General features: G+C 40.8%; 1 protein-coding gene across 1 annotated transcript in view; it reads right to left on the bottom strand.

The window, feature by feature from the left end:
• Nucleotides 1-4,723: 4,723 nt before the first annotated feature.
• CUNH5orf24 (chromosome unknown C5orf24 homolog) overlaps nt 4,724-20,993 on the bottom strand; it is a 129,780-nt gene continuing 113,510 nt past the window's right edge. Inside the window, exon 4 of the mRNA XM_077473964.1 lies at nt 4,724-5,593. Within this exon, the coding sequence (XP_077330090.1) occupies nt 5,553-5,593 (41 nt within the window). The 3' untranslated portion in view covers nt 4,724-5,552. The remainder of the gene's footprint in view (nt 5,594-20,993) is intronic.

The raw sequence follows: 20,993 nt of genomic DNA, 5'->3' as shown, positions 1-20,993 counted from the left end.
CTATTTGTGTGGAAAAAAGGACACAAGTTTCATATGGGTACAGTGTTGCATGACTGAGTAATTCTCATTCAAACTATCTGATATTCTGTATTCTATTGGAACTGCCTCCTCTATGTCATGGGTTTCTTCCTGGCATAATATGTTTTTTATTATTGTCTCAAAATATGTATTACTAAACTCCTTAGATTTGCTATTAAACCATCTTCTAATCCAAGGTTGGTTCCTTCTTCCTCATATCAGCACCTCCAGGATCCACATTTGGGTAAGCCATACATGCCTTTAATAGTTACCAAAAGCAACTGTGATGTGGAACCACCACACGGGAACAGTGGAACGGAAAACCGCGTTCACAGCAACTAGTGTGTGTATTATAATATTGCCTAAAGGTTAAATACCTCCTAATAATATATATATGTATGTGTGTGTATTAACGGTAATCTTTGTTTCCATAGAAGAAACTGTTTTTGAAGACGTTTTCCAATGTGCTCGGTATGGTGAAGTATAACTGTCTTGCAAAAAAATGTTTTTGGAGCTGCTCATTTTAAACCATGGTGAACAATAGTTTATTTTTTTATATAGTAATGGTACACCATACATAAAATCCATGTGGTAACATTTAATTTGACGTCAAACAATTTTTGGTATTAGAAAAAGTGCACTGGTAAAACATCTAAGAAAGAAAATGTTCAAAATGCTTACTGTATGCTAAATATCTCTAACCTGTGGTTTATTTTTAGGAGGAAAATATAATGTGTTTTGTTACTAAAATTTTGATGCTTATCCCTCAGATTAGTTCTATGCCCTAAGTTGATTTATTTAGGGTCTTCAGAACAGAAGGAGCCCACAGCCTTCAAAGACAATTCACCAATGGAAGTATTGTTCTAAAGTGTTTCTATTTTCATATGTAAACATTTATGGGTTTTACTCCCCCCACTAGCTAAATATTGATGGAGTCATCTGAGTCTGTACTGCCCTTAGCAGTTTCTTGTTCCTATTTTGTTGTGTTATAATCTGACATAAACAAGCTTTGAAATTTAACAAGTTTCAATGCCCTAGATCACAGTTGTCAAACACAGGCCATTTCATGTGGCCCTCGCACCTCTCCTGCAGCTGCAGGAGAGCTCCAGCCCTCCTCTGGTCCTCCTCCAGACCCCTACTTTCTGCTTTCAAGGAATGCATCCAGCCTCTTCCCAGCAGCAGAATAAGGAAAGGGGGTGCGCTGTGATGTTAGGGAGAGTAGGGGACTCAACTTCTGATGGTAGGATGGCTCTTGACATCTAATGTAAGGGGAGGGGATGTGCTGGACATCTAATCTTACAGATACAACCGGCCCTTTTGAGGACAATCATAATGCTGATGCGGCCCTAGATAATTAAGCGACTCCTGTCTTAGACTACGTTTCCACTATAATGACCCCCAAAGTCACGTGATTCAGAGACTCTGGAGTGTGACTTTGGTCCGTCTTTACAGTCTCTGGATCAGAGTTACATTAAAGGTCGCATCAAGGTAGTGCAAGAACCTTTTCAAAGTCGCTGCAACTTTAAGTCGCAATAGTGGGAACTGAGCCTTATATAGTTTTTGTATATTATTTTAAGATGAAAAGGTTATTAAGATTGAATTGAATAATTGCTGCTCTAGTTTAAACACCTATGATGATAAAAAAAAGTAATGAATGTATCACTACATGTATGTCAGCATTACTACATTGAGTGTTAAGATTACTTGGGTATTATTAAGATTTTAAATTAGACCTGTCACAGATCGTCAGCTTTTCTACAGATCTCCTCCTCTATTGCCCTGGAAATCCGTTTTAGAGCTCTATTTCTGACCATTAGGTGAATTCACAAAAAGTGGTAATGCAACATTTTGTTGTACACTTAATGATTAAAAAAAAACTGGTACACATCTACATAGGGTCTATTTATAAAAACTTCAATAAATCATCCATTTTAATACACAGAAGAAGATAGATCTCCTATACATAATATACACATTGGGAATGTTTAATTTATTTTGGTGGTGAAAATGTAAATAACAAAATAATATACATGAACAAATGCTTTAACAAAACAAAATGGCATAAACTAACCAATCAAAAATTAACCATTTCAGCTTTCAGTACTTAGAAGGTTAAATACATTTTTTTTTTTTATCCTTTTTTAATATACACATATATACTTGCATTATGACTCTTAGAAAAGCACATCATAAGAACATAATGAAAGATGCCACAAAATTTAAAGTTTCAGTACAGTCTAAAAATGTACCACTAATGGGTAATGTGCTCACACGTTTTTTTTTTTTTTTAACTGTGAATGTGCATTTCAAACGCCATTATACATATTTTGTAAGATAGAATAGCTATACAGATTGCTACAACATTCACAGTGATTTGACAGATTAAAACATGGAGAATACCAACAATTTTACAAAAGAAGAAAATGATAAGCAGTATTGTTTCAATCCAATGCAGTAAAGTAGAGTAGATAGTTTAATAGGTGTATTAACCTTTGAAAGACTTGAGTGTTTCACTCCCATCAGGATCATTATATGTCACAAAAAATTAAAAGAAAAAGACCAAAAATGACTGTATCTGTTCTGGATTAATCTAATAGGCCGAGACCAGCACTGCCTTATCAACAATATAGAAGTACTATATGAAACCTTTTGGATTTGGATGTCTCAGTTAAACAGTTTATTGTCCTCTAAAAATGAAGAATCATGTTTATAACATTTTGAGTTTCAAACCTTTTTTTCTTCCCATCTTTTATCTCTTGCTGGGAGCCGGGGAATGAAATTATTTTTGATTCAGAAAATCCAGATCAACTAAAGCTGAAATCCTGGCACATATGAGAACCTCATTTAATTCCGTTAGGTATATCTTAAAATGCAATATTTGCATAATGTTAGTAGAAAAACCCACATCTATCTTTATATGACCATGTTGCAATTCCCTGCACAGCAGGTTTTAAAATGGGCAGTACAGACTCTACTGCATTGTCCAGTGATGTACAAACTGGAAAAAAAATCTGTAGATACCCTTTCCCGACAAAGGAACAATTCACAGTTTTTTCTAAAATAATTTCAAACCGATCAAGGTAATTGGCACCCAGCATTACTTTTTCAATATTTATTTTAAAAATCATCTATTTGACAGACTATTTTAAATAATAAAACTAATGAAAATGGCATTGACATAAATGATGGGGCCCTATAACTTAATATTTTGTTAACACAACCTTTAGAGGCAATCATTGCAGCAGTAAAGTGATTTCTTTAGCTCTCAATGAGATTTTTTCACCTGCCAACAGGTAGTTTGGCTAACACTTCTTGAACAAAGACATGCTGGTAGGTTAATTGGCGTCTGTCCAAAACTGGCCCTAGTATATGAATGTGAGTTAAGGACCTTGGAATGTGGGCTCCTTGAGGGTAGGAACCAATGTGAGTGTGTCATGTATGTGTGGAGCACTGCGTAAATTGATGGCGCTATATGGTTACCTTAAATAATATATAAGAGGAGCATCTTAATGAGACACAATGTACAGGGATAGGGACAATTGTAGACATGTACCCACACTCACTCAGATTGAACAGGATGGACTTGTGTCTTTATTCAACCTTACTAACTATGTAAATCAAAACTGCTCCAGGTGTCTCGAGTTTGAAGGGTACCCTCTCCAGACTGCATTTTCAGCTCTTTCCATAAATGTTCAACAAGATTTAGATCACGTTTCATAGAAGGCTACTTCCGAATAGTCCAATATTTTGTTCAGAGAAATTCATGGGGGCTTTTAGCTATGTGTTTTCAGTCATATTCCTGTTGGAAGACCTATAATCTGCGAGTGAGACAAAGCTTTCTGACATTGGGTAGTATGTTTAGCTCAAGAATTCCTTGATAGGACCAGATGCAGCAGCCCCGAAATATAACTTAGCCTCCTCCATGTTTCACAGTAGGTAAGGTGTTCTTTTCTTTGAAAGCTACCTTTATTCATCTGTGAATAATCTGTGATGCAACTTGCCTATAATGCTTCAGTTTTGTCTCGTTTGTCCAAAAGGACATTTTCAAAGGAACATTGTGGAATGCATATGTTCAGTTTTGCAAATTCAGTCTGTCTTTTTTTTATCTATCAACAGTTACACTCTCCTGGGTCTTCTTCCTTTGACCTTGGAGTTTAGTTTGTACCTCTTTGAAAGTTGTCCTCGACTCGGTGTCTACCATATGCACTATCTTTTTGTTGTATCTGGGGTAAATTGTTTCTCTTCTTGCCACATCCAGAAAAGTCTCCTACAATTCAATAGACCTTAAATGTCTTAATATTTACAAATGCATCCACAGGAACATCAAGCTTCTTGGAGATCATCTTACAGTCTTTTACTTTTGACATGCCGGTCTACAGTTTTCTTTCTGACTCCCTCAGACAACTCTCTCCTTTGCTTTCTCTGGTCCATGTTCAGTGTGATAAATAAGTGTAGTGCATAAGTGACAACTATTGTTCATTTAAGTAGGCTGACTGACTGATTACAAGATTAAAGACAAGATACTAAATTCAGAAAACCATTAGTTTGAAATATCACTATGATTCAATTATTTATAATGCATTCCAAGGGTACCAACAAATCTGTCCAGGTCATGTAATTTATTTTTGTACAATAAGCATAATGTGTTTTTTTTCACACTTGCTTTTCTTTTTCCTCTATGACATACCAAAGACATGCAAGAATATGTGAGACAACTGCTTTTAATTTTATAATTTTCAGAAGAAATTAAGCATTGTTTTAATGAGTTGTAAGGGTACCAACAAATATCTCCATGCCTGTAAATATGGAAAACTAGTAGAAGGAAGCAGTGTGAATTCATGCTCATTCATAGTCTAGTCAGTGGGCTGGTGAAAAATTTAGAAAAGTTATGCTGTCTAGCATTTTGTTCACCTGAAGTTCAGCTTCAATTACTTTCAGACAAAAATGTTTAAAAATTCTACTGCAAAATGTGCCATATCAAATACAGTCAAAAAATAAAATACATTTTATAACCATAACTGCCATTTATTGATTTATTTCTCTTTAGAAACACCACTTTTACCATGCCAGGAGTCTGAGGATTATGAATAAAGATCATGCCAAAGCTACTGTCTAAAAATGGAAACAAAACTGTATAGGTCTTCGTAATGGACATATTAATAATTATAAATATGAACTCTATCTTTTAACCCATAACAGATTTTAGTTGGACTTCTCTTGGAATTAACATTAGAATGAGAACTGTTTTTCAGCACTAATTTTATGTTATATAGTAAGATTTTTTTTTTTTTATATCATTAGAATGGAAACAGTCTTTTCAGTTCAAGAGATATGTTCATATCAACCTGATGTTGAGGTGTTTTTAATCCGTTCAGCTGCCAGAATGTGACAAAAAAATAGACATTCGGTTGAGCAAAATAACTGGTTAGAATGATCTGCATGTTAGGTTGGTTAAGGGCATTTCCTTAGCTGCATGTGATGCGAAAGAAGTCCAGAATGTACAATGCAAAACTTTAAGTCCAGACCATTTTGTCTTATGCTTCGCTGGAACACATGAAGGCTTGCTGCTTTTTTCCTAATAAAAAAAGTATGAGACATCACATCCATTCTTAATTCATACCAAAAACTGTGATATACTGTGTAAAAGAAGACTTAGCAACTATATATATATATATATTTTTTTTTTTCATATATGGATGTATATAGACACTATTCCACTAAGACCACAACATGTTTTGCCCTTGATAAAATAGTTTTTTTTTTGTTTTATTTACCATTTATAAAAAATATTGAATGAATATCAAAGGATATACAAATTCAATTTTTAAACAGATGCCCATTCTGCCTGGATTCTACTCCACAATCTCTTTATTAATATGAAATTTAATGTTAAGTCCTGACTTTTTTCCCTTTGTTAAGATAAAACACTGTTCTGTAGTTGTCTCGGGGTCAGGACCAGAATAACATTAGACACATTACCAAGGTAGAGGCTGACTTTAAACTATACAGTTGTTGACCACACAGTATTTTTTGCCTATCACCATTAAACATAAAGGCATAAAATAAAAACAGAAAAAGAACTTACACAGTCCATGTGAGACATACTGTACAATATCAAATCCAGCTTTATAAATATTGAATGAAAAACAAACAAATGGATATCCCCTAAGGAGCCGGAGACCATGCTCACCTCTATTTTCAAGTCAGTCCAATCTTTTTAAGCTTTTTAAGTAGGGGCATCTTACTTATTACTGAAACAGCGTCAACTCCTAAGTGGATATAAAGTTTTATGTGGTTGGTTGTATTAGTATTTCACAAAAGAACTCCTAATATCGCAAGGAATGCTTTAAATGTGTTCAGGCTTCAACTCAACCATAATTCTATTCAAAGCTCTGATGGATAATGCATATATACAGTATCGCACAAAAGCTAGTACACCCCCCATATTTTTGTAAATATTTTATTATATCTTTTCAGGCGACAACACTGAAGAAATTACACTTTGCTACAATGTAAAGTCGTAGGTTTTCAGCTTGTATAACTGTGTAAATTTGCTGTTCCGGGGGTGTGGCCTGGCATAGGAGTGAGGTGACAGCATAGTAGGAGAAATCCGCTGTTCAGAACTCCAGACTAGCTTATCAGCGGGAATTCCTCAGCACTAAGGCGCCAAGATGACCGGGAATAGTCAGTCTGCCACCCAGTCACAGCTAGACTTGTCAACCCAGCTGAGCAGGAACATACCGGCGATGTTCTGCATGCAACATGCTGATTCACAGGCCGCAGCTCAGGCTTCGGACTGTAGTACAATGAGTCATGGAGCCTCACTCGTTGCTCCAGTTGTACCTCCAGAAGGTAAGAACACCTCGCACCCATCTCCCCTCCTAAGCTTGGCCAACCTGCAACAAGTCAAATCAAATATGTGTTTACCAGCACAAAAAATCTATATCTAACATACCAAATGTTGTGAAGCACCCCAACCACTACAACATCAATACAAAATGTATACAGTTTGCTGCAGTCAAATGTGGTTCCACTTAAAGTAAAAACCTGTGCAAAACGGAAGAAAGTATGTGGTGGCTGCGCTAACTCTTATATTATATATCTTAACACCAAACAATAGACCACTGTAAAAAATATATCACTGTAAAAAAAATCTATACATATACATACACACTAGTGTTACTATAGCAATATATCTATATAATCCACCCGTGTCTATATCTCATGTGCAGCCATTATCACCATTTCTATTAAATTTAAATTATACTAAATAAATAGATGATTGTTTAATGTTTATCCTGGTATATGTGAGCCAGCATATAAATAAGTCCCCCTTTTGGGTTTTCTGCTGTGTATAACATTACTCCAATCCTCCTATTTCTTGTATCCATGATTCTATGTATTTCATATCCACCAATTCAGTGACAACACCACCACCACCATAAGAATTGGTTAACCCTATCAATGAACCAAAGGCGCTTTCTATATTAATATCTGGTCAGTGGCCAATTCTTATGGTGGTGGTGGTGTTGTCACTAAATTGGTGGATACGAAATACATAGAATCACAGATACAAGAAATAGGAGGATTGGAGTCATTTTATACACAGCAGAAAACCCGAAAGGGAGACTTATTTCAATGCTGGCTCACATATACCAGCATAAACATTGAACATCCATCTATTTATTTAGCATTATTTAAATTTAATATAAATGGTGATATTGGCTGCACATGAGATATAGACATGGGTGGATTATATAGATATATTGATATAGTAACGCTAGTGTGTATGTATATGTATATATTTTTTATATAGTGATATATTTTTTACAGTGGTGTATTGTTTTGTGTTAAGATATATAAGAGTTAGTGCAGCCAACACATACTTCCAACTTGCAACAAGTGCGAATGGACATTAAGAGCTCCCTGTTTGGCGCAATCTCGGATCTAAAAAGTGAGATTAGAGCAGTGGCTACTCGGATGGAGCATGTGGAGTCGACCACCATGACACACGGGGCGGCCATCCAGCAAGTTCAATGAACCTCAACCTCTCAAGCCCAGCACCTCATGGAAATGCACAGGCATATGGAGGACCTGGACAATAGGGGCCACAAATTGTCGGTGGAAGGCCCCCAATTACAAGCTGCTGTTTGGACAATCTTTAAAACATTATTAGGCAGACTGCCGACGCCCCAGTTGAAATGGAGAGATGCCACAGAGTGCTTTGACCTAGGTGCAGAGAAACCGACCCTCCTAAAGATACAGTATGCTGCCTAGTGACCTTTATTCAGAAGGAAGAAATCTTGCGACTAGCATGCAATCATGCTAACCTGGAACATGAGGGAATGCACATCCAGCTATTCCAGGATCTTTTCTCCATCACGTTGCAACACAGTAGAGACTTGAGCCCTCTTCTCCAAGTCCTGTGAGACAGAAATATCTCTTATCGCTGGAAGTTTACCCTTTTATCTTCAAGCAAAGGCTTGAAATCAAACAGCATCGCTGAGAACATCGGCAGAGCTGCAGCTGGTTTGTGACACTCTTGGCATCCCAGTAATTAGTGTCCCTGACTGGTATAGTGCATTTCTCCAGCCAGATCCCTGGATCCCTTCCCAGCCTGACACCCGGAGAACACAGAGGAATTGACAAACAGGTCGCAGACCTTCTGCCGGCACCCCGCCAAGAATGCAAGGAGATATGGAGACGGAAGAGAGCATGCGGGTCTCGCCATTGTCCGACCGTCGTAGGACTGATCATTGCTGACACAGGGAACAGTGCGGTAATCTGATCCCTGAACTACCACTGCACTTACTCTCTCCCATATTTTAACAGACACTGATTGTCATTGCTGACTGTATGGTTACCCCTGAGCTTTATTATTATACAGTCTGATCTTTAATATGACACTACTAGATTATGGCATTTAAACATGATGTCACCTGTATTGTGTGATGTGACTCTTAGTATTTTGCTATCAAGAGTCGGAAGTGATCCCAGGCTTCAGGGTGCATGATTGCGGATCTAGACCGTGCTACAGCCTGGCTGTGTATTAGACTCCTGCAGCTCCAAACCCTGGAGCGCTAAGGATCAGAGGTAGGCTCTTACCTCCCAGACTCTCACACACTTAATGCTGTGTCATTTGATTCCTCTTTATGCTAATGACGAATGCTCCACACAGGGTCACACATTAATGTTCAAATTGTCAGCCTCCACTGCTGCGCTACACAGAGTTGCCTGGATAGCACTGGATGGAGACTGCATATGTGCCTCAAGTCCGATTCACAGAATGTTCACGCAGGACAATGTGCTGATTAGACATTTGTAACTGCCATAACGGGTGCTTTGAATTGTGATACCCATGCCCCCTAACCCCCTCCCCCCTTTTTTTTCTCCAGTCAGCCTTCATGGGCATGTGTTGAAAATGCTGATTTAGGTAACCTGCCACGACCATACAGTAGACATACTGAAGTGACTATAGTTTTCGAATGTTCAGATATGTGTGTGGAAGGTAAGGGGATTGGTTCATAGGTATCTCATACTATTCTTTGTTTCTCGGTGATACCAGAGTTGTGCCTTCTACGGTCCCCACGATACTGCTCCAAGCTTATTACTTGGGTTGGGTCAATGGGGACCGGAAAGTATATTAACTGAAAGATCTTATCACATACATAACTTTTTGGAGACGGATTTGTGTCCAGAAACAATGGACCACACTTGGGGTCCTCACACTGCGAGGGAAGTAGTTCCTGTTTATACTTCTTGATATCATAAATACATTGTTAGTGTAAGCGTAGCATCTACTCTCCCTCCCTTTCCCTGGCTCTCCTCCTTTTCTGTCTTATACTTTTTTCATTGTCTGTCCCTCATATACCCTCTCTATCTATAATTTGGGGGTGAGGGTGACACCTCACCACACCCATTGAACATGCCTTCTATTGTGCATTCTTCAGCTCCCCCATCTCTCAAGATTTACTCCTTGAATGCTAAAGGCCTTAATGTTCCTGAGAAACGTAGTAGTGTTATGGCTGAAACACACAGACACAAAGCTCAGGTCATCTTTTTTACAAGAAACTCACTTTAAATCAAGCTCCATTCAGGGCCTAGCCAACAAGCGATATCCAGAAGTATATCATGCGACCTGTGCTGGTTCCAAGACAAAAGGGTAGCAATATTGATCGCAAAGTCGCTCGCATTTCACCTCACAGAGCAGGTGGATGACCCAGAAGATGGGTTCATTTTCCTTAACCACTTCCCGACCGGCGCATGCCGATGTATGTCGGCAGAATAGCACGGGCAGGGATATTGGTGTACAGGTTCGTCCAGTTTTAAATGCCGCCCTGGCATCGCAAGCGCGCTGCCGTTCGGGGCCCCCTCGATTGCCGCGGGCATACCCGCGATCGTCTTACGGGCGGCTGAACGAGTAGATGCCGTTGTAAACAGCATCTCCCTGTTCTGCCTAGCAACATGTGACGCTGATCTCTGCTCCATGTGATTGGAGCAGAGACCAGTGTTCACTAAAACAAAGCCCAGCCCCCCACAGTTAGTAACACGCCCCTAGGAACACTTAACCCCTTCACAGCCAGTGTCATTTACACAGGAATCACTGCATTTGTATAGCAGTGATTGCTGTATAAATGACAATGGTCCCAAAAATGTGTCAAAAATGTCCGATGTGTCCGTCATAATGTCACAGTCACAATAAAAATCGCTGATCGCCGTCATTACTAGTAAAAAAAAATATTAATAAAAATGCCATAAAACTATCCACTATTTTGTAAACGCTATAACTTTTGCGCAAACCAATCAATAATCGCTTATTGCGATTTTTTTTACCAAAAATATGTAGAAGAATACGTATCGGCCTAAACTGGGGGAAAAAAATTTTTTTTTATATATTTTTGGGGGATATTTATTATAACAAAAAGTAAAAAAAAGCTTTTTTTCAAAATTGGCGCTCTATTTTTGTTTATAGCGCAAAAAATAAAAAACGCAGGGGTGATCAAATACAAAACCAAAACAAAGCTCTATTTATGGGAAAAAAAGGACTACAATTCTGTTTGGGAGCCACGTCACACGACCGCGCAATTGTCAGTTAAAGCGACGCAGTGCCGAATCGCAAAAAGTGGTCTGGTCTTAAGCCAGCAAAATGGTCCGGTCTGAAAGTGGTTAAAGGGTTCTGGAAAGATAGAGCAGTGACTCTAGCAAACATATACTGCCCTAACTCTAAATAAGTGTCCCTTTTGAAAGGATATTCTCCTGAAACTGACATCGTTTAGGTCTGGCCTATTAATCTTGGGAGGGGGCTTCAACATGGACTTGGATCCGATTCTCGACATATCCACAGGGAATTCTTCACTCCCTTTCTCAGCTTTGAGACAAGCAAAATTTGAGTTAGCCTCTCTCGCTCTCCATGATACCTGGCACACTCCCGGAACCCATGGGGAAAGGACTACACGTTCTTCTCATCCCTGCACAATCAGTATTCAAGACTTAATTATCTCTTTATTGCCCAGAAGGATCTGGCTTATCTTTACGATGCGAAGATAGAAAATATGGTCCTTTCCGATTACCACCCGATTACTCTGATGCTACGATTCCAAACAAAGAGAGACATCTACCAAGATTTGGGGAATGGATGCTTCCCTTCTAACAGATCTTGGCCACATGGCCACCATTAAACAAGCTATCAGTGACTACTTCTGTCACAATAACATGTCCCAATGGAAGGCACATAAGTGTGTTGTGAGAGGTCACCTTTTGGCCATTGCAGCCAGGAAAAAAAAAAGGAACACCAGGCTCTGATCGGGACCCTGGCAGAGAAGATCTCTAAACTGGAGGCAACATAAGGGTTCACTAGTGAATAAGGTAGCAACTGAATTAGCGAATGTACGGGCACTTTTGCAGGAAGAATTGTTTAAAAGGGCGCGAAAGACAGATGCTATCACAGAAATTATTCTATGAGCAAGGTAATAAACCAGGGAAACTACTAGCAAGAGTGACTTATTCTAAGAACGAGGATATTGCTTGCCAGTTTCACGTCTTTTATAGCAAGCTGTAGAACATCAAATGAAGCAAATATAGCGTGGCTACAGCAAACACACGAGCGGACCTGATAAAATAATTTCTTCACAGGTATAGCCCGCATGCGATATCGGTGGATTATCGGCAGGCCCTGGAAACCCCGCTGTGTCAGAAGAATGGGCAGAAGATTTAAAGGCCACTAAGCCTGGCAAAAGCCCAGGGCCGGATGGCTTTATGGCACAATATTATATGTGTTTCGCAGATCCCATTGGCCTGGGACTATATGGATGCAGTTTTGGATGCCCTCGGCCTGGGGATCTGTATGCGGGCTGTTATTAGGGCATTATACACGAACCCAAAAGCAAGAATCCGGGTCAATGGCCACTTGTCGGAGGCCTTCCCCATCCATAATGGCACCAGACAAGGCTGCCCCTTCTCTCCCCTCCTATATATCCTCACTTTGGAAACTCTCTTACGCTGCATCTGGGCAAATCCAAATATAAAAATGTATTGAGGTGCACCGAAGGGAATACGAGCTTACAGCCTTTGTGGATAATATCCTGCTTTTTCTTTCATGCCATTTGACATCCCTGCCTAACTTGATGCAAATCCTTGAGCAATTCCGACTCATTTCAAATCTAAAAATTAATTATTTAAAATCATTTGCACTTAACGTTTCGCTGCCCTCTAAACTAGTACATCTATGTCAGGAAAATGTCCCCTTCCACTGAAAGAGGGATGCTATTACCTACTTAGGTACCCAGCTACTTGGCAAGCTAACGGACCTATATGACAATAACTTTTTAGTTGAGCTGAACGCTATACAGCAACACCTCCTTCGGTGGGAATCTCTTGGTTTGGGCGTGCCTCAATCTTAAAAATGACGGTGCTTCCCCCGCATTTTGTATAAACTACTAATGATCCCGATCTATCTGCCACCCTCCTTCTTTGCAACGTATAAGAGAATGTGTAGGGCATTTCTGTGTGGATCCAAGGCAGCACAAATCAGTTGGGCGAAACTAGTGCTGCCAAAGTCTGATGGGGGCATCGGCCTCCCCGGACATACAGAGGTACTACTGGTCTACCCACTTAGCTCGGGTGGTAGATTGGCGGGTACATGTTCGATGTAAAGTGTGGGTACTCTTGCAAAATCTGATTACAGGGGCTGAGCTTTGGTCAGTTCCCTGGCTCTCTAAGAAACACTTGACGTCTAACATTCAGTCTCACCCTCTGGTGGGTGCAACTTTCTGGCCTTTGAAAAGGCCAGTGGGGTTCACACGGTTTCTGCTAAAGACTGTGCGATCACTCCCATTAGAAGTAATCCAGACTTCCTGCCTGTGTTGGTCAGGGCCTACCTGGCGGCCGAGTAGCCTTATACAGAAATGGAAGTCAAACATTTCTTTTCTAGAGGTAGGTTCCTTCACCAGAGAGAACTCGCGGCATTGTCTCTGACCAAATCTTTCCTTTTTTAACCACTTGCCACCCGCCCTATAACAGATACATGGCAGCATAGTGGTTTCAAAATCCTGACCAGACGTCATATGACGTAATCAGGATTTCGAGCCGCTGCGCACCCCCGGGGGCGCGCATCACGGCGATTGTTGTTGCGGGGTGTCGTTCTGACACCCTGCAACTACGATCTCGGTAAAGAGTCTCTGACGGAGACTCTTTACCACATGATCAGCCGTGTCCAATCACGGCTGATCACAGTGTAAATAGGAAGAGTCGGTGATCGGCTTTTCCTCACTCGCGTCTGTCAGACATGAGTAGAGGAGAGCCGATCGGCTGCTCCTCTGACAGGGGGGGGTCTGTGCTGATCGATTATCAGCGCAGCCTCCCCAAGGATGCCCACACTGGACCGCCAGGGATGCCACCAGACCACCAGGGATGCCCAGCACAAGGTATGCCACCCTAGACCACCAGGTATTCCAGTCAGTGCCCACAATGGATGCCAATCAGTGCCCATAATAGATGCCAATCAGTGCCCACAATGGGCGTCACTGATTGGCATGCATTATTGTTTGGCACTGATTGGCATCCATTAGTACAGTATAATATAATGCAATGCCGCCTATCAGTGCCCATCCGTGCCACCTATCAGTGCCCATCCAAGCCCATCTGTGCCGCCTATCCATGCCCATCTGTACCACCTATCTATACCCATCCATGCTGCCCATCCATGCCAATCCGTGCCAGCTATCAGTGCCAACTTGTGCCACCTATCAGTGCCCATCCATGTCGCCCATCAGTGCCACCCATCAGTGGCGCCTATCAGTGTCGCCTATCAGTGCCACATATCAGTGTCCATCAATGCCACCTCATCAGTGCCACTTCATTGGTGCCACCTCATCAGTGCCCATCGGTGCCGCCTTATCAGTGCCCATCAGTGAAGGAGAAAACATACTTATTTACAAAGTTTTGAAACCGAAACAAAAAAACATATTTTTTTTCAAAATTTTAGGTATTTTTTTATTTGTTTAGCAAAAAATAAAAACTGCAGAGCTGATCAAATACCACCAAAAGAAAGCTCTATTTGTGGGAAAAAAATGATAAAAATTTTATTTGAGTACAGTGTAGCATGACCACGCAATTGTCATTCAAATTGCGACAGTGCTGAAAGCTCAAAATTGGTCTGGGCAGGAAGGTGTTTAAGTGCCCAGTATTGAAGCGGTTAACTTACTTCCAGATAAAAAAAAATGTATTTGACAACCCAGCGACCAAAGGGTGCTTTATAAAAGCACCCACTGTCTTTGAGTCGCTGTGCTCTGGCTTATCTCCCCAGAGGCATGTGATCTCAGTGCTCTAAGCTTCAATGTTCAGGGAACCTTACACTTCTATGCACGCGGAGCATGCCTTTTAAGAGACCCAGCTAGACAAGGTGATTGAGAAAAAAAGCTGGGAGCAGGTTCACTGGTATATTCATAAAGGATCGCTGAATGTGAACACCCAGGAAAATGGGTACAAGATTAAGACATGGTGGTACAGGACAGCTGATCTCCTCCAAAAATTTTATTTTTGACTGTTTCAGATTGGTGCTGGAGATGTGGACAGGACTTGGGCACTTTCCTCCACATTTGGAGGGAGTGCCCACTGATTCAGCCATACTGGCGTGGGGTACATGACACGACGACTGCAATCTCTTTGCTCCCACTGTAGTTTTCACCAGCACAATACCTTCTTCATCTCTCCAAAATACCCAGGAAAAGATACCATAAGTCTGTAACGCTGCATATGATTAACGCTGCTAGGTTATGCCTGCCAGTTCACTGGAGGTCTGCATCACCACCTTCCATGAAAAGAATGGGTGACACGCATTAATCAGATTGCAGCTGTAGAGGAGCTGATCTACACCGCACAAGATAGAATCTCCAGCTTCTCCAACATATGGGAAGACTGGTTTAAATTTTGGAACTCTGCAAGATAGCAAGACCTGATGCAAGATAACGGTTAGCTGGGTTACAGCGCTCTGTATAGACTTAAACGGAAGCATTGCGATCTAAGAGTTGACACATTTCAAATAGCAGAAGTAGATGGAGAGGATAGCTGGTGGTCCCCCCAACCCCCTCTCATGGCATTTGCTTTCTAGACATTCCCCCCACCTCGTTCCTAACCTACAGTGGGGATGGAAAGTATTCAGGCCCCCTTAAATTTTTCACTCTTTGTTATATTGCAGCCGTTTGCTAAAATCATTTAAGTTCATTTTTTATCCTCATTAATGTAGAAACAGCACCCCATATTGACAGAAAAACACAGAATTGTTGACATTTTTGCAGATTTATTAAAAAATAAAAACTGAAATATCACATGGTCCTAAGTATTCAGACCCTTTGCTCAGTATTTAGTAGAGGCACCCTTTTGATCTAATACAGTCATGAGTCTTTTTGGGAAAGATGCAACAAGTTTTTCACACCTGGATTTGGGAATCCTCTGACATTTCTCCTTGCAGATCCTCTCCAGTTTTGTCAGGTTGCATGGTAAACGTTGGTGGACAGCCATTTTTAGGTCTCTCCAGAGATGTTCAATTGGGTTTAAGTCAGGGCTCTGGCTGGGCCATTCAAGAACAGTCACAGAGTTGTTGTGAAGCCACTCCTTCATTATTTTAGCTGTGTGCTTAGGGTCATTGTCTTGTTGGAAGGTTCTATCTTGGTCTCATCAGACCAGAGAATCTTATTTCTCACCATCTTGGAGTCCAGGTGTTTTTTTTTAGCAAACTCCATGCGGAGTAAGGCAAGGCTTCCGTCGGGCTACTCTGCCATAAAGCCCCGACTGGTGGAGGGATGCAGTGATGGCCGACTTTCTCCAACTTTCTCCCGACTGCATCTCTGGAGCTCAGCCACAGTGATCTTTGGGTTTTTCTTTACCCCTCTCACCAAGGCTCTTCTCCCCTGATAGCTCAGTTTGGCCGGACAACCAGCTCTAGGAAGGGTTCTGGTCATCCCAAACATCTTCCATTTAAGCATTATGGAGGCCATTGTGCTCTTAGGAACCTTAAATGCAGCAGAATTTTTTTGTAACCTTGGCCAGATCTGTGCCTTGCCACAATTCTGTCTCTGAACTCTTCAGGCAGGTCCTTTGACCTCATGATTCTCATTTGCTCTGACATGCACTGTGAGCTGTAAGGTCTTATATAGACAGTTGTGTGGCTTTCCTAATCAAGTCCAATTGGTATAATCAAACACAGCTGGACTCAAATGAAGGTGTAGAACCATCTCAAGAATGATCAGAAGAAATGGACAACACCCGAGTTAAATATATGAGTATCACAGCAAAGGGTCTGAATACTTAGGACCATGTGATATTTCAGTTTTTCTTTTTTTAATAAATCACAAAAAAAAATTGTTTTTCTGTCAATATGGGGTGGTGTGTAAATTAATGAGGAAAAAATGATCTTAAATGATGTTAAGTTCTTTTTCTCTCTTTCCTTTTTTTTCTTGTAAATAATACCAAAAGAGTGGAGAATTTGGGATGGTGGGCCTACCTAATGGTTGACCCCTCCGCTCATCCTTCCCAGAGTATGCGGATATTCAGAAGTAGGAACAGGAACAAAGGTAAAGGCTTTGATCTTTCAATAACTTTGACGGGACTATAGGCACCTGATTTCACTCATACTGACATGATCCTGCAACGATATCTTAACGTATGCCTTATGTATCTCCATGCTAGGAAAGTTGACTATTTTGTATGCTGGGAGTACCTCATAGGCTGTCATTATTGTATATCGTGAGGTTGTACTCCACTTGGAGACGCAGCCTTCTTTTTTTTCTTTCTGTTGATGTTTCTATCAAGTCTGTTGAATTATTCAATAAATCTTTATGAAACAACATTTTCTGTCCCTCAAAATAACTCAACACACAGCCATTGATGTCTAAACCGCCGACAACAAAAGTGAGTACAACCCTAAGTGAAAATGTCCAAATTGGGCTCAAAGTGTCAATAATTTGTGTGGCCACCATCATTTTCCAGCATGGCCTTAACCATCTTGGGCATGGAGTTCACCAGAGCTTCACAGGTTGCCACTGGAGTCCTCTTCCATGATGACATCACAGAGCTGGTGGATGTTAGAGACCTTGCGCTTTTCTACCTTCCGTTTGAAGATGCCCCACAGATGCTCAATATGGTTTAGACATGGAGACATGCTTGGCCAGTCCATCACCTTTACCCTCAGCTTTCTTAGCAAGGCAGTGGTTGTCTTGGAGGTGTGTGTTGGGGTCGTTATCATGTTGGAATACTGCCCTGTGGCCCAGTCTCTGAAAGGAGGGGATCATGCTCTGCTTCAGTATGTCACAGTACATGTTGGCATTCAAGGTTCCCTCAATAAACTGTAGCTCCCAAGTGCCGGCAGCACTCATGCAGCCCCAGACCAGGACACTCCCACCACCACGCTTGACACCATCTGAATCTTAGCCCCTGTACACACGGTCGGAGATTTCCACAACCAAATCCGTTGGATTTTGTCCATCGGATCTTGTCCGAAACTGTTGCATATACACGGTCGGACAAAGTTGGCGAAAAATCCGATCTTTCAGAACGTGATGACGTAATTTCGTTCCGATGGGACTACATTCAGGCTAGTAGCCAATAGCTTTGATGTAGGAATTTGATCTGAGCATGCGTGGCACTTGGTCCGATCAAAATTCTCTACACATGATCGGAGTATGTCCGACCGGCCCAGTTGGTCGGGAAATATTTCCAACATGAATCAATCCGATGCATACCACACACAGTTGGATTATCCGACGACACGGTCCAATAGGACACATTCCGACGGATTCTCCGACCGTGTGTACAAGGGCTTATAAGTTTATCTTGGTCTCATCAGACCATAGGACATGGTTCCAGTAATCCATGTCTTTAGTCTGCTTTAGTTCAGCAAACTGCTGGCTTTTGTGTGCACCATCTTTAGAAGAGGCTTCCTTCTGGAACGACAGCCATGCAGACCAATTTGATGCCGTGTGCGGCATATGATCTGGGTACTGACAGGCCGAACCCCCCACCCTTCAACCTGTGCGGGAATGCTGGCAGCACTCATAGTCTATTTCCCATAGACAACCTCTGGATATGACGCTGAGCACGTACACTTAACTTCTTTGGTCGAAGAAGTCATGGTGAGGCCTGTTCTGAGTGGAACCTGTCCTGTTAAACCGCTGTATGTTCCTGGCCATCCTGCTGCAGCTCAGTTTCAGGGTCCTGGCAAACTTTTTTCTATGTAGAGCATCAATTCTTTTTTTTTTTCCAGATCCTCAGAGTTCTTTGTCATGAGATGCCATGTTGAATGTCCAGTGACCAGTATGAAAGAGAGAGTAATAACACCAAATTTAACACACCTGCTCCCCATTCACACCTGAGACCTTGTAACACTAACGAGTCACAAGACACCAGGGAGGAAAATGGCTAATTGGGCCCAATTTGGATATTTTCACTTAGGGGTGTACTCACTTTTGTTGCCAGTGGTTTAGACATTAATGGCTGTGTGTTAAGTTATTTTGAGGGGACAGCTAATTTACACTGTTATACAAGCTATACACTCACTACTTTACATTGTAGCAAAGTGTTATTTCTTCAGTGTTGTCAGATGAAAAGATATAATAACATATTGACAAAAATGTAAGGGGTGTACTCACTCTTGTGCGATAATGTAGTTAAATACCTTAATTAATAAAGAAAGGGGATGAGGTCCCCTTTAAAAAAAAACAAAAAAACAAAACAAAAACAAAAACAAGAAAAGATGGTGCTTACTAATCCAAGTAGTTTGACAACTAAAAAAATAATACGTCCAAAAAAACTTTATTAGGACTTAAGACAAAAAACACACAAAGCTGTGAGAAACCATCACTAGCAAAAATTCTAATTAACCTTCACCCCTCACACATTAACCACTTACCGACCAGGTTTTTCTGGCACTTTTTGTTTAAAGTTTAAAGTGGAAGTAAACCCATCGATTTAAACAGTTAAAAAAAAGGCATGCCAGGAATGCTAACTGCACATTGGCTGTGCTCGCAGCCAAACTATCAAACAATTCAATGGCTGGTGTCATAACGAATCACATGTGCAGCACCATAGCAGTTGAAGATTAAACAGAGGCAAAGATGGCAGCTTCCTTGGCTGAAAACGATAGGGGAGTTTACTTCCACTTTAAACCAGTATTTTTTGATAGAAAATTACTTATAACCCCCTTATAATTTTTTTTTTTTTTAGCAGAGACCCTAAGGAATAAAATGTTGATATTTGCAATATTTTGTCACACGACGCAGTGGTTTTGCAGATGCATTTTTTTGGGGGGAAAAATACACTTTAATGAATAAAACCCCCCCCCAAAAAACAAGTTATACCTTTTTTTTGTATAATGTAAAATATTGTATTACGCCAAGCAAATAGATACCCAACATGTCACGCTTTAAAATTGCGCACGCTCGTGGAATGACGATAAACTATGGTACTCCAAATTCTCCACATGCCTTTACAGGTTACCTGTTCAGAGTTATAGAGGAGGCCTGGCACTAGAATTATTGCTCTCGGTCTAACGTTCATGGCGATACCTCACAAGTATGGTTTAATTACTGTTTACATATGCATGCACGACTCACATATGTGTTTGCTTCTGCGTGTGATCACAGCGGGATAGTAGCGCTTTCATTTCTTTGTGTATTAGATTATTTATTTTACTTTTTTATTTTTACACTGTCCCTTTAATTATTTTTTAAATTACTTTTATTCCTATTACAAGGAATGTAAACAACCCTTGTAATAGAAATATGAATGACAGGTCCTCTTTATGGAGAGATCTGGGGTAAAAAAGACCTCAAATCTCTTCTTTACCTTTAACAGCATTAAAAAAAAAAATTATATAATGGTCTTCCTGCCTGCATCAGAAGTGACATCATGACGTCGTTCCGATCCTCCAAGGCCACAGAGTCGACCAAAGAGATCAAAAGCCAGAGAAACACCAGTAGGGGGCAGGGATGTCCAATTCAATAAAAAAACAAAAAACAAAGTCCTTACAATAACCCTGACAGAATTAAATGACAAATCACCCAGTAATGATACAACCATGAGCCATCCACCCACTCAAAAAGGAGCATCTGAGTATCATAACAAAATATATTCAGTAAATGCTGGAGGGATCATGGTACACAAGTTATGTAACAGCGTGCTATGCCGGATCTGAGGGAGGTAAAGTGCTGGTTTAACATCACACTTGGATGACACACAAAGACCACTCCATATCGAAGATCCTAAGCACCTGGGAGATGGACTGCATTTCCAGCAGTGAGGGCTGCGAGTTACCTGTGCACTAAACTTTCGTGAATGACCCATTACATCTGTTGCACCTTGGCCAGTGTGAGCATCCAGGTTGGTTATGCAGTGCAGATCAAGACTCCTGGCTGTTAGTCAGATGGTTGCTTTATCCTACACAAACCTATAATGCTGGATCATAAAGCATTGAATGTGGTAAC

This window comes from Lithobates pipiens, unplaced genomic scaffold, assembly GCF_037356315.1.
Source record: "Lithobates pipiens isolate NorthernLeopardFrog02 unplaced genomic scaffold, aLitPip1_a1.2 Scaffold_8, whole genome shotgun sequence".
NCBI classification, from domain to species: Eukaryota; Metazoa; Chordata; class Amphibia; order Anura; family Ranidae; genus Lithobates; species Lithobates pipiens.
The sequence above is the reverse complement of the archived record's forward strand: the minus strand, read 5'-3'. Positions and strand labels throughout refer to the sequence as shown.